General features: G+C 58.5%; 1 protein-coding gene across 4 annotated transcripts in view; it reads left to right on the top strand.

Moving 5' to 3' along the window:
* The first annotated feature begins 405 nt into the window (after nt 1–405).
* Nucleotides 406–12,361, top strand: part of B3GAT1 (beta-1,3-glucuronyltransferase 1) — a 30,092-nt gene continuing 18,136 nt past the window's right edge. Inside the window, exon 1 of one of the 4 annotated variants that reach the window (XM_037842017.1) lies at nt 406–565. Coding sequence is in view for 2 of the 4 variants with exons in the window: in XM_037842014.1 (XP_037697942.1) it covers nt 6,171–6,193 (23 nt within the window). In the remaining 2 variants the exon portion in view is untranslated. Of the gene's footprint in view, nt 566–5,986; nt 6,194–12,361 lie in introns of those variants that run through there. The other 3 variants (XM_037842015.1, XM_037842014.1, XM_037842013.1) reach the window with 3 other exon arrangements.

Genomic DNA, 12,361 nt, shown 5'->3' with positions numbered 1-12,361 from the left:
GAAAGGGGGGAAGAGGGAGGCGGGGAGGGGAGGCGCTGTCACAGCTGCCAGCGGCCCCGCGCATCCGCCGCCGCCGAGGGCACTCCGCGCCGGCTCTGCTTGGCTCGGCTGCGCGGTCCGGGCCCCCCACCCCGCGCCCCCCTCTCCGGCTCCTTCCCTCCCCCCCAATCCCACGATCTCCCCCCTCTCTGGCTCCCTCCCCCCGCCTCCTGCCCCTCCGCCCCCCTTTCCGGCTCCCTCCGTCTTCCCCCGCCCCCCTCTCCGGCTCTCCCGCCCCCCTCACTTCCCCGGCTCCGGCCGCCGCCTCGCCGAGCACAGAAGGTGCCGGAGGCAGACCGGGCCGGTGTGGCGGGGCCGGGCCGGGGCCGGGCCGGGGGCGGGCGGGCGGACCCGGCGGCTATGAAGGGGCGCCCGGGAGCCCGGAGCCCGAGCGCCCCCGCGGAGGGAGGCGAGCGCGCCCGGCCGCGCGGCCCAGGGCAGCAGCCTCGGGGCGCCGAGGCTGGGGAGTAGGGGCCGCCCGCGCGCCATGGACAGAGCCGGGGAGGATTCGGAGCCGCCGCAGCAGGTCAGTGCCCCGCGGCCCCCGCTGCGCCCCTCGCCGCCTCAAGGAGCCCCTCTGTGCGTCCCCATCAGTCCCCAGGCCCTGTCCTCCCGGTGGGAGGGTGGGGGGAGCTGAAAAGGGGGCCGGGGACCGGGCAGGGCTGCAGGCGCTGCAGGGAGGGGAAAAAGCACGCCGGGCGGCCGCGAAGCCAAACCTGGGAAGAGCCTCCCCTCCGAGACCCGGTTTAAGGGGATGCGATGTGCTTGGCGGCTCCTCCGGGCGCGTCCCGGGCCCGTAGTCCATCGGTCCCCTCCCCACCTCAGCAGGTGGTTCTGGGGGCCTGAAGGAGAAAGTCGGAACCAGCACCCTGCTTCCCCCCGCAGTCACCTCCAGCCGCTCTCAGCCCCTGCTCCTGAACTGTTTTCAGGGAACCCAAGCTCTGCAGCCCTGCTGGGGGTGGGGAGGGCCTGAGATGCTCAAGGGCTCAAAGCTGGCAAAGAGGAAGGGGCTTTGCCCTGCTCTCCACCTGAGCTAAGGCTGAGGTCCTGATGCTACAAAGTCAGAGCCTACAACTTCAAAAATGAAGCTCAGAGGCGAGACAGAGAGAAAGAAGGAAGCCACCCGATCAGTTGGTGCCAAGGAAAGGGGTGACAGCCTGATGCTGAGCAAGAGACAGGCTCCCCCCCACACACACACACAAATGTATAAACCCAGCCTTGCCCCCTGCTGCCCCTCTCCCCTTCCAGGGTCCACCAGGCCTGGTCTCAGCCGGGCATGAGCTGGGCTGGCTTCTTTTGGAAATGGGGGCTGAGGGACTCTGGAGGTGTCCTTGAGGGATGGGGATGGGGGTGTTATTGATAGTTAGTCCCATGCTGCCGGAGGCAGCTCTCTCACACAGAGACCAGTATAGTGGGGGTGCCAGGGGAGCCTGAGCTTGGTTGTGTGGCAGGCACTGTTCAGAAGGACTGGGTGGAAAAGTCCTGTGGAGAGCACCTGGAAGTTTTTGTGTGTTTTGTGGAAATGGGTGCAGTGGGGCAGTGGGGGTGTGTGCCCTCCCAGAACTCTGTTGCTTTGGGGGCTCTTTAGGATTTGTCTTCTGCTTCTTGCATCTCCCGACCTCATCCAATTCCACTACAGAAACGGGGACATTTCCTTCCAGAACCTGTTTAGCTAGGGACCATTTCTGGCCTCACCTGGACCAAGCAGCCAGCCTTCCCTTCCTACGGGAAGGAAGACACTCCTCCCCCGCCCCTCCATGCCCTCTAAGACACTGGCCTGTGCCCAGCACCTGCAAAGATTCTGGAGCCGACGATCTTTTCCCTTTTTGGTGGGAGCAAAAACACTTTCTAGCGCCGATGGAACAGAGAGGGGTGCATTTGGGTCACATTCGGCCCTGGAGCCAGCAATTTGCTGTGCTCATTTCCTCCCTGTCCCTTAGATGCTAGGGATCGCTGTATGTACAGGCGTGTCTGTTGGAAGCTCCTGCTTGTGGGGTTGACTGTGTGCATGTGTGTTTCTGGATGGGCAGGTACCAAAGGGTCCACTTTAAGCTCAAGGCAAGGAAACTCACCTTGATGTGGTGCTTGAGCAATAGGACTGGAGCTGGTAACAGAGAACCAGGGCTCCAGAGGAGCAGGCCGGGGAGCTAGCCCAGTCTCCTGCTCAGGCCTCTGAGAGACCTAGATTTTTCCACCATCCTTTTTGGAGGAAAGGGAACCCATCGGCCTGTGCTCCCTGGTTGTGAAGCACAGGATGGTGAGGCAGGGAGGAGGGTGAGCTGAGAGGAGAGTCAGGACCAGGGGAGGGGGCACATGGGATCATTCTGGTTGGGAGAGAGGGAGCAGGCACAGAGGTGTCTGAGAGCCCCCTCTGCTGAAAACTGGAAGAGAAGAAAGAAAAGAAGTCTGAGAAAGGCAGAGAAGGAGGCAGAGTGAGACGGCAAGACAAAGACACCCAGCACACTTACAGAAAGACATGGAGACACAGGTTAGACAGTGCAAGTGTCTCAGCAGTTCTGGGGCCTGCTTTCCCCAGCACCGGGCAGCCATTGGCACTGGCCTGGAGGCCCCTGGGTCCAACTTTCTACTGAAGAGGTTCTTTCCTGGGGCAGGGTAGTTCTGGGGTGGCCCCAGGACAGAGGGGGTGGCTGGGAGAGCAAGGACACTGGGAGCCTTGCAGGGCCTGCGGGGCCCAAGGGACCCTCTCACATGCCCGTCCCTCACTGAGGGCTCGTCTCTCCATTTCTAGCCCCTGCTGCAGCCCTGGTCCCAGCAGGGAGGGCTGGCTGGCATCAGGGGAGATGGAAAAAAGAAAAGCTGCCTTCAGGCAACTTCTGCCAGGCTTCCAGGCAGGAGGCCCCTGGGGGCCCCACTGGAGACGGCAGGGGCCATGGAAGCTGAGTGCAGGAGCCAGGTGCTGAGCCAGGCTCCGGGGTCCAGGCCGGTTGCATCTGTCCCCAGCTGAATGTACTGGGGAAACAGCGAACCTCCAAGCCCTGGCTTCCTGCAGGTCTGTGAATTGAGGGACCCTCGACTCATAGGCTTTTTTCAGATGAAGTGTCATATGAATATTAATTCAGCATGATTACTTTATATACTAGAATTGGGAGCAGAAATTCTCTGGCCAGGCCAGCAGGGAACCGATTGCCTTGGAGTCATCCCCCGTCTCTCTCTGTCTCCCCATCAACCCCATCTGATCCCCACAAGTCCAGGCTCTGGGCAGAACCCGCCCATTCCTTCTGCAGACCCAGAGAACACAGAGGTAGTGCCTCTGTCAGCAGGGGTGCCCTCTGTGTTTGTCTGCCAGCCACTGAGGGGTGAAGCACGACAACAATAATATTCTCATGTATAATTGGTGTTAAATTTCATCACTCCGATGCATCAGCAAACGGCTGTCTAAAAAATCTCTCGACACATACATCTCAAATCTGTGACCTTATTATCCATGCGGAAGGAGGGGAAGGGGTCAGAGGTCACTCAAAGCTCAGCTCCCTTTCCCTGGTAAATGAGCTCCAACTGTGCTGCAGCCTGGGCTGGAGCTGGGATCAGAAGAATCAGAGAATCCAGAGCCATTGTTTTCTGTTTAGCTTTGGAAGGGTTATTTGGAATGGCTTTTTTCTTTCCCCCCAGCTGCAGCAAATTTACTTTTCTAATAAGGTTTAGCTTCGGGGCCAATATTAAAATGAGTCTGAGCTCCCTGCGCACACGCCAGCAGGGCAGGCCTCCGAGAAAGTGCCCTGCAGGGATTAAGGCTTTGCCCCCAGATAAGCCCGAGAGTGGAGAGTCTAAGTCTGGATAACGGAGAGCCGGCAGGATTCGGGGATAAAGCTGGCTGCGGGGCCTTGGGCAGCGTGAGCAGGTTTTCTCTCTTCTTATACATGGGACTCTGAGCTGGACACCATTGCTCCCTGATGGGGAGGAGGGAGAGGGAGGATGGAAGAGGAGAGGAGCAGAGCGGAGAAGGCCTGGCGCTGGGCAAGGATTCCACCTGACCCTCCGTGGCTGGCCGGTGCAGAGAAGGGTGCTCCTTCCCCGCTCTCCAGCTTGCTTGCTTCCCTACAAGGCCAGTCCCCACAGCCCATGAACCCCTCTTCAGGCCCCAGGCAGAGGGCAAGGTGGGCTGCTCTCCCTCCCAAAGGGCAGCCCTGTGGCCACACGAGGCTCCCGCCAAGGCTCAGCAGCTGCCCTATTGCACAGCACAGCTGGAGAGCTTTCCAGCATCACGGCGAGTTCTGCCGGACCTCACTCTAGAGAGATGGTTTAACAAGGCCAGGTGGCTAGGAGCATGGACTCTGGGGCCCAACCAGCTGTGCCACTCGCTGGCTGTGTGCTCTTGGGACCTCCATTTTCCCATCTGTCAAATGGAGATAATAATAGACGTTTGTGAGGCGTGAATGAGTCATTCAGTGCATGCAGCAGTGAGCGCTTAGCAATTTTATCATTCGTCGATTTAATAATTCACCCAACCAACACTGGTCGAGAGGCTGGCTTTGGGCCAGATCCTGGGCCCGGTGCTGGAGCTGTCAGTCACTAGCACGTGACCCTATTACGTGTCTGACCCTCATCAGGGATGGAATGTGTTCAGACAGTAACTGCTGAGCTGCTCGCCCCCAGTGAGAGAGAAAGGGGAGAGGGGTGTGTGCTAGTCTGTATTGGAATGCCTGGCACCGAGAGCATCTCAGTGCCCATCATTTCCACATAAAAGGAGCCAGCGGGGTCCCAGCCAGCTGCCAGGTGGGGAGGAGGAGGGCCTGGAGGAGGTTCCAGGCTGGCTTGTCTCTCCCTGGTTCTGGAGGCCGTTGGTCTGCAGAGGGAAAGCAACGGGCGAGGGTCTCAGCCTGGCAGGGCTTGGAAACCAGCTGCCTGGAGGGTCAGCAATCGTGGTGTGACAGGATCACACTGGGCCTCTTTCCTCATCAAAAATATGAGGGGAACAGGTCAGCCTAAAATGTACAGCTTAACTCTCTAAGTTCTGTACAGAACACCTCAAGTGCAAGAGGCAAAAGAGGGTGGGGAGCCTTCCAGCCAAGCTGCTGAGAGGTGGAAGGGGAGAGGACACGAGATTCACCAGCCTCCCAGGCTTCTCCCAGAGTCGGGGTTCTGGGGCTCAAGGTTGCTTCCTGCATTTTGTAGAAAAGGAAACAGATGTCCAGAGAGGCCCCTTGTCATCTGAAGGCACACAGCAGATCGGTGCTTGGCCCGGACTCTAGTCTGCATGCTTCTACCCTGTCCCGTGCTCTCTGTCAAGTCCCTTTTCCTCTTGGGGGGCCAGATTTGTTCAGGAGGCAGCAGAAACAGCTTCTCCCCCAAGGCACGGGCCCCATGCCCCCAGGCTGGGCTGGGCCTTCTCCATTCTCTCTTGCTGACAGCAGGACACAGGAGGACCCACTTACACTATCCATGACAGGCCCTGGGGAAGGTCAGATCCTGTAGCCCCAAGTGACAAATTAAAAATACATAGAGAACTTCAATTAAATCAGTGTGAATTGTTAACCCGATGTATAATATGTCTGTGCATGGACTGACTGAAGCAGCAAGGTCAGCATGGAAGTAAGCAGGCTGGCTGAGCTGCCAGGGGACCTCCGTGACCTAAAACTTGGGGTCCGCGGCTGCCCCGGGCCTCACCCAGACCTGAAACCCTTCAAGGGTCCCCTTGGGGCGTCTTTCTAAGTCAGAGGAAATTTGGGTGTGCTCTCAGCTCACTGCCCCCATCCTCACCATCCTGACATCTTGGAGATAAGCCCAGACATCAGCAGTATGTCTGCTGAGAGACACAGTTAATTTTACAACTCGGCCAGGGTGTCAGGGCCAGACAAGACTGTGGTCCCTGGGGGAGAAACCACCTCCGTGGGGCCGTCCTGGGGCCTTTATTTAGTCCCCCCAGCTCACTCCCTTGCTCTCTTCTCCCCCACTCCCCATCAGTTCTCTCTCCTCTCCCTCACCTTCCCTCCATTTGCAGATCCCAGAACAGGAGGATCCCCCCTGTGCCCACCAGCCCCTCGCTGGTTCCATGTTAGGAGGCTCGAGGCTGCAGTGACCACTAAGCTCCCACTGCAGCTCTGTGGTTGCCGGTGGCCCCAGGGCTCCATCCTGGGCAGGAGGCCCCTGTCTATCCCAGCCTGCTTTGGAGGATGTCCAGCCTCTCTCTTGGCAGGTAATTTGTTTTTACAGTCAGAGAGTTTCTGAAGTGAAGCTGAAATATTGCTCTCCTAACTCTTTACCTGTCAATATTAGCATCTTCTTCCACCCATTCAACTCTTCTGGGAATAAGCTTCCCGGTGTTCTCAGGCTCGGACCCCTCCCCAGGCCCGTAGCCGTGGGCATGGCTCACATGTCATCTGCAGGCAGCCGTGTGGGGAAAGGGGATGCCCCTTGGACTGCATCCTGCTCATGCCCAGTGGCCATCCAAGGGCTACTTCCCACAGGCATGCCCAGTGCCCAGTCACTGACGGCCACAGCCCACGGGACAGCTGGCAGGAAGGCCCACGGTGACCACACAGGGACTGAGCCCAGCCCCAAGCACCGAGAGAGATCTCGGCCTGAGCAGACCTTCTGGATTACAGGTCTTTGATGCACTCGGCAGGAGCTCTCCTGCTTGCCCTTCCCTCCGGGAGTGCCCAGTGTGTGGGAGGCCCTGCAGGTTCTCTGGGCCTCGAGCCAAGCTCGGTGTCGGGGGTCTGGGGCATGGTGCCACCAGGAGCCCGTTTTTGAGGGAGAGTGGCATTTGGTTCAGGCTTCTAGTTCCATCCATCCATTCATTCATCCACTGATGCATTCCTTCACTCAATAAGAGAGGGGCTCAGCACTGGGTGGGACACTCCATAGGGTGGGACCTTGACCTTGAAGGCCGAGCTGGAGGTCACGAGCTGGAGGGACCATGAGGGAAGCGCATCCCAGGCAGAGGGGCTGGCCCATGAAGACCTGCTCCGTCCTGCTCCAAACCCCTCCAGGGCCCTGCCACCTTCCCCCAGAGACCCTGGGAGAGAAATCTGCCCATTACCCTGGGAATCCTTCCCAGGGCAGGATCCCTGCGGGACCCAGAGGCCCCTCCTTGGGCCCCATGTGCTTGCCATTAGCAGGAGCCTTTGCAAAGTGAAGCTTAGCGGTGGTGAGCCATAGCCACCCCGCAGTCAGCTGGAAAACATACAGCCTGGAATATATAGATAGTGTCAGCACAATCTACCTACCGTCGGCATGCCGAGATATGGGGGCCTCCCAATTCAGCACGTCTGTCCCACAGGGCTCACGGAGCAGGGCTCACGCTGCCCTCCCACCCAGCGCCCCTCAGCACCTCACCTTAACTGCTTCTCATCCAGGCCTTACGTTCAGCTGACGCCCTCAGGGAGGTCTGAGGTGGGGATGTGCAGGGGGGTTGCCGAGGGGGACAGCCTCAGGGATGGAAGGGCTGGGTGAAGGGTTCTCCCGGAACCCAAGCCCTTGCATCCAGGGCAGGAAATGCTAGGAACTAGGAGAACCTGAGTTCCTGGCTGGCTTCTCAGCCCCAAGGGCACGACAGCTCTGCACAGAGGCAGGAGACAGGAAGAAGGGGCCACCTGGCCTGCCAGGTTCCGTAGTCTCTGCCCAAATGCACATCTGAGGGAGCTGGGCTGGGACACAGAATGAACCCTGAGCCCGGCCCTGGGGGTTGGGGATGGGGGCAGCGGGGATGTTGAGGGGCGCTGTACAGCATGAATGGGGGGACCAGAGCACCAAGTGCAGGTCCCAGCAGGGCCTTGCTGTCCCCAGCCTCAGTTTCCAAATCTATAAAAGAGGGATGACAAAACCAGTGCCCACCTGAGACGGTGGTGCTGAGACTGCAGGGAAAATACATGTGAAGAGGCTTTGTAACCTCGGATGTGTCCTTGAGAGGGGGCCCAGGCTGGCCTGGAGACAGGGCCAGGGCAGGGAGAACAGGGTCAGAAGTCCAAGTTCCAGGGGGGTCAGCCTCCCCCACAGGGGACAAATCCACCTTCTCCAAGAGCTTTGGCGCTGTGCCCACCCACCCCCACACCCTCTGTCCCACCTCCATGAGCTTCCATGGAGCCCAGGTCTGGACACAGCCATGTCCTGGGGGGGATGGAATCTGCTAGAAGTACTTCCCCAGAGGCCAGTCGGGGCTCACGCCGGTAAGCAAGGAGCTGGGTGCTCCCCTCTCTTTTTGCCAGGCAAATGGGTCCGGCTGAATTTTAAAACAGGGTGGTGGGAGTTGTTATTTTGTAATGACTGTTGCATTTTATATTATCTAACACTTTAGCACTAATTGTGTACCAGGCCTGATTATAGATGATTTCCATGACTCCCTGCTTTGATCCCCAAATAGCCCCCTATGAGTTACAGATAAGGAAACAGAGATGTTGGTGCAGCTTCTTTGGTGCAGAGATGTAGATGCAGTGTCAGGCTCTGAGGGAGCTACGAGGTACATAAGGCCTCGGCCCCCAGAGGAGCTCACAGCCCCGGGGACAGGGAATACATCTGAAGACCAGGACGTACCCTGGAGGTTCACGGTTGAGACCTGTTACACGGGGCCCTAGAATGCTGAAGCTGCGAGGAGCGCGGTCGGGGTCCTCCAAGTGGGGAGAGGCCCGGAGGCACTCTGAACAGGCGACCTGCCGACACCCTCACACAGGACCACACAGACATCACACCATGGGAAACCGAGGCAGAGCAGAGCCTGTGACCACACGGGGCATGGAGAGGACGGTGCTGGGGGACAGACCGGAGCTGCCACCCTGTGGGCACCCCAGGCCCCCCACGGCCTCAGAGGCTCTGTACTCCTGCTGCTCGTCCTGGCCCAGCCCAGCCTTGGACCCCAGTTCCAGGGCTGGACCCCAGTGGATTGCGTGGTCTGCTTGGCCAGCCCCCCAGGCACTGCCGAGACCACCTGCCCTGGTCCCCTGACAGCTAAGAGGGCTTCATTCCAAGCTGTGCAGGGCACCCCCGTGCTCAGCCCCTTGGAGCTTCCTCTGTGAGGAGGGTCAGATCAGATGAGGATTCTAGGGTGCCAGAATCACTCTGAGTTCTGACTGTTCTCCAACCCTCAGTCCTCAGGATTGGTGGCCTGGCAGAGAGCAAGGTTGAGGGTAGGACCCGGGCCATGAGGCTGCAACGCCACAGTTCTGTCAGCAGCTGGTGATTCACTGTCTCTCTCCCCGTCAGCCCCTGCTCTTGGTCTCGTATCAGAATCGGTGGACCTGCCCCCTGGCTCTGTCCTCCCTCGTGCCCAGCTGCAACAGGGCCCCATGGAGGGGCTGACCCAGAGTGCCCGGCTAGAGTTCCGCCTTTGGTGTCCTGAGCTGCTGGCTGGCCTCAGGGGGCCCTCAGCTGGCACAGGGGAAGTGCGTTCCAGACGGGCTCCGTGTGTGCAGGGAGCTGGGCTGATCTCTCTGGCCTGACAGGCACAGGGCCGGCGGGAAGGCTCCCGCAGGAGAAAGCTGGACCTCTTTGCTCCCAAAGCTCCCCAGGCAGAAAGGGGGCCTTCCTTGGTCTGTGAGCTCTTGCAGGTGTGAGGACATCCCCTGGGGCACGCTGAGGCAGAAGCAGCCTGCTCCCCTTGGCTGGACATGGCTCAGGGCAACCGAGGCCCCACTTTGCCCAGAACAGCCTGTTCATGCCTGTGGTTGACCAGTTAGCTCCCGTTAATTTCATTATCACATCTCACTCTCACTTTACAGAGTGTCCTAGTTTGTATCGTGAATTCCTCAGCCTCACTAGTGCTAATGAGTGGAGGGGCAGGGTGGCCGCAGATGTCAGCTGGGTGTGCCTGGCTCTGCAGGCCAGCCAGGTCAGAGGGACAACTGGCTGGGGGTGGGCACGCCCCTGGGTGGAGCTGGCCCTCCACCCACTGTTCCTTAAGGGCACTGGCAGTGGCCCTAGGCCAGGGAGGCGACCACGTGGCCAGGGTCCTGCAGGAGCCACTGTCCCAGCAGACAGCAGGAGCACGCCTGGAGCAACAGACCTGTGCACCCACTCCACCTCCACGAGCCTCACTTTTTTCATCTGTAAACACCAAGGGTTGTGCCAGTCGTTTGGAAAGCTGCAGGCAGTGCGAGCAATTGTTGGAGTTGGAGGGCCATGGTTGTTAGGCAGGCTGCCTGGCACCCACAGCACCACAGATACAGAGACTCAGCCTCTCCATACCACCCCTATGTAGTCCAGGCTCTGAGGCTGTAGGTGCCCATAGCACACAAGATAACCTTTTATAGGAACTGAGAGGCCTTTGTGGGATTCTTCAACAAGGTTCAGAAGCAGTCACCAAGACTCAGCCCGGGGTGTGCCCACACAGGCATGAGAAGATGTGTGTATGCATTCTGTTGGGCTGTGCACACGAGCACACACGTGTACAGAAGTTCATGAAGAAGCATGGCAGCTGCACCCAGGGAGGGGCTCCACTGTGATGGGACAGCCTCGGCGAACACTGGTCCAGAGTCAGGTTATACACACTGCACCCAGATGGGCCAGAGCAGGTGCCCAGTGACCTCCTCCAAGCCAGGGTCTTTCCAAATCCAAGAGTATAAAAAGCAGGGGGTCGCAAGGCAGGGCACAGTCCCCCAGAGTGATGCTGAGACCCACATGGGACAGGGACCCCTGATAGCCCCTCAGGCACAGATACACATGTCCACACACACACCGCACACACACACATGCTGATCTACACACACACACTAACCCAAACACGCACAGGCTGACCCAAACACACACATATATGCTGTCCCAAACAGATAAACCCACACAGCTGACTCAAACACACACACTGATCCAAACACACATACACACACTGACCGAGACAGACAGATGCTGACCCAGTCACACAGACACACACTGATGGAAACACATGCACACACACACACTGATCCAAACACACAAACAGACACACTGATGGGAGTACAAACACACAGACACTAATCCAAACATACATTCACACTGATCCAAAAACACAGTGCACACGCTGATCCAAACACATACACGTTGATCTAAACACAGATACCTGCTCATGGAAACACATGCACACACAGGCACACACTGATCCAAACACACAGACACATGCTGATCAAAACACTTGCACATGCCTATGATCACCCAGACATGCACACACACACAAACTGATCCAAACATGCACACACACTGATCAGCACAAACATACAGATCCAAACACATCACCATAATGTGCACATACACACACTCTGACCCAAACATACTACCACAGCACATGTTTGCACACACACACACAAACTCTGATCCAAACGCATCACACACATGGCTGGGCAATGCAGATTTGGCAGAGAGGAGCAGGCAGTGTTCAAGTGAGGAAACAGGTTTGCAGCTGGAAGGTGATGAGATGGAAGATGGTGTGTGAGGGGCAAGTCCTTGCTTGTTGTTTGGGTTCCTCAGCTAAATTAAAAACTTCTTTCCCTGGGGCTGGCCCAGACCCTGGCCCCAGGTCAGGAATGGGAAGCCTCCTCCGGACCTGGGCCAGGCAGGTCCTACAAGCTGCAGGGAGGAGAGGGACAGATGGAGTCATGGGGCAGGGGGGCCAAGGAGCAGAGAAGGGTCCGGTAGGCGGGGGCCGGCCAGAGGGCAAAGAGCCTGCAAGGCCAGGTGAGGGAAGTTGCTTTCAGTGATGAGATACAGAAAGTTCTTGAGCATAAGCGAAAGCAGATCGGCCATGGGGCAGGTTCCAAATTGAAGTGGCAGAGATAGCCATGGGGGTGCTGAGGATGGAGGCCACTGTGGGTGGGCTCTGACCTGGAGCACCGTCTACAGACACAGCGCCCAAGGCCTGGGAGCCTCACTCAGTGGGCACTGGGGACCAGGAGCCCGGCCAATACAGGGAGAAGGAGGAACCGAGGATCATCTCGGGGTTGTCACCTACCACCCAGATGGTGACAGGAAGAAGGAAACCTGGATGGGGAGCTGTTCTGGAAGAACGATGAGGGGCGGATCTTAGTCGGGGTATCTGTAAGGCGACAATGGAACGTTCCAGGGAATAAAAGGGGCACAACAGCTTCAACCAGAGAGGGGGAAACTGAGGCCAAGGGAAACCAAAGGGACTGGTCACTGGTCTGAGAGCCATGGCAAGGCCAAAGCTAGGCCTCTTGGCAGGACGGGGTCTGCCCTGTCTGTCCCAGCCCCTCTGCTCACTGGGGCTCAGGGCTGTGGGTCCCATCCTGTTTTCCAGCAGCAGAAGGTCAGCCAGAGGGACGCAGAACCAAGCAGACCCATGCCAGGCCCTTTCCAGGGAGAGAAGAGCTACAGGGCCAAACGGAGTTAGGAGGTGACTTGGCCAGGTGCTGCACCTGCCTTGTGGTGGACAGACTCTAGGTGT

The sequence above is a fragment of the Choloepus didactylus genome, chromosome 6, assembly GCF_015220235.1.
Source record: "Choloepus didactylus isolate mChoDid1 chromosome 6, mChoDid1.pri, whole genome shotgun sequence".
In the NCBI taxonomy this organism is placed as follows: domain Eukaryota; kingdom Metazoa; phylum Chordata; class Mammalia; order Pilosa; family Megalonychidae; genus Choloepus; species Choloepus didactylus.
This window is presented reverse-complemented; position numbering and strand designations above follow the sequence as displayed.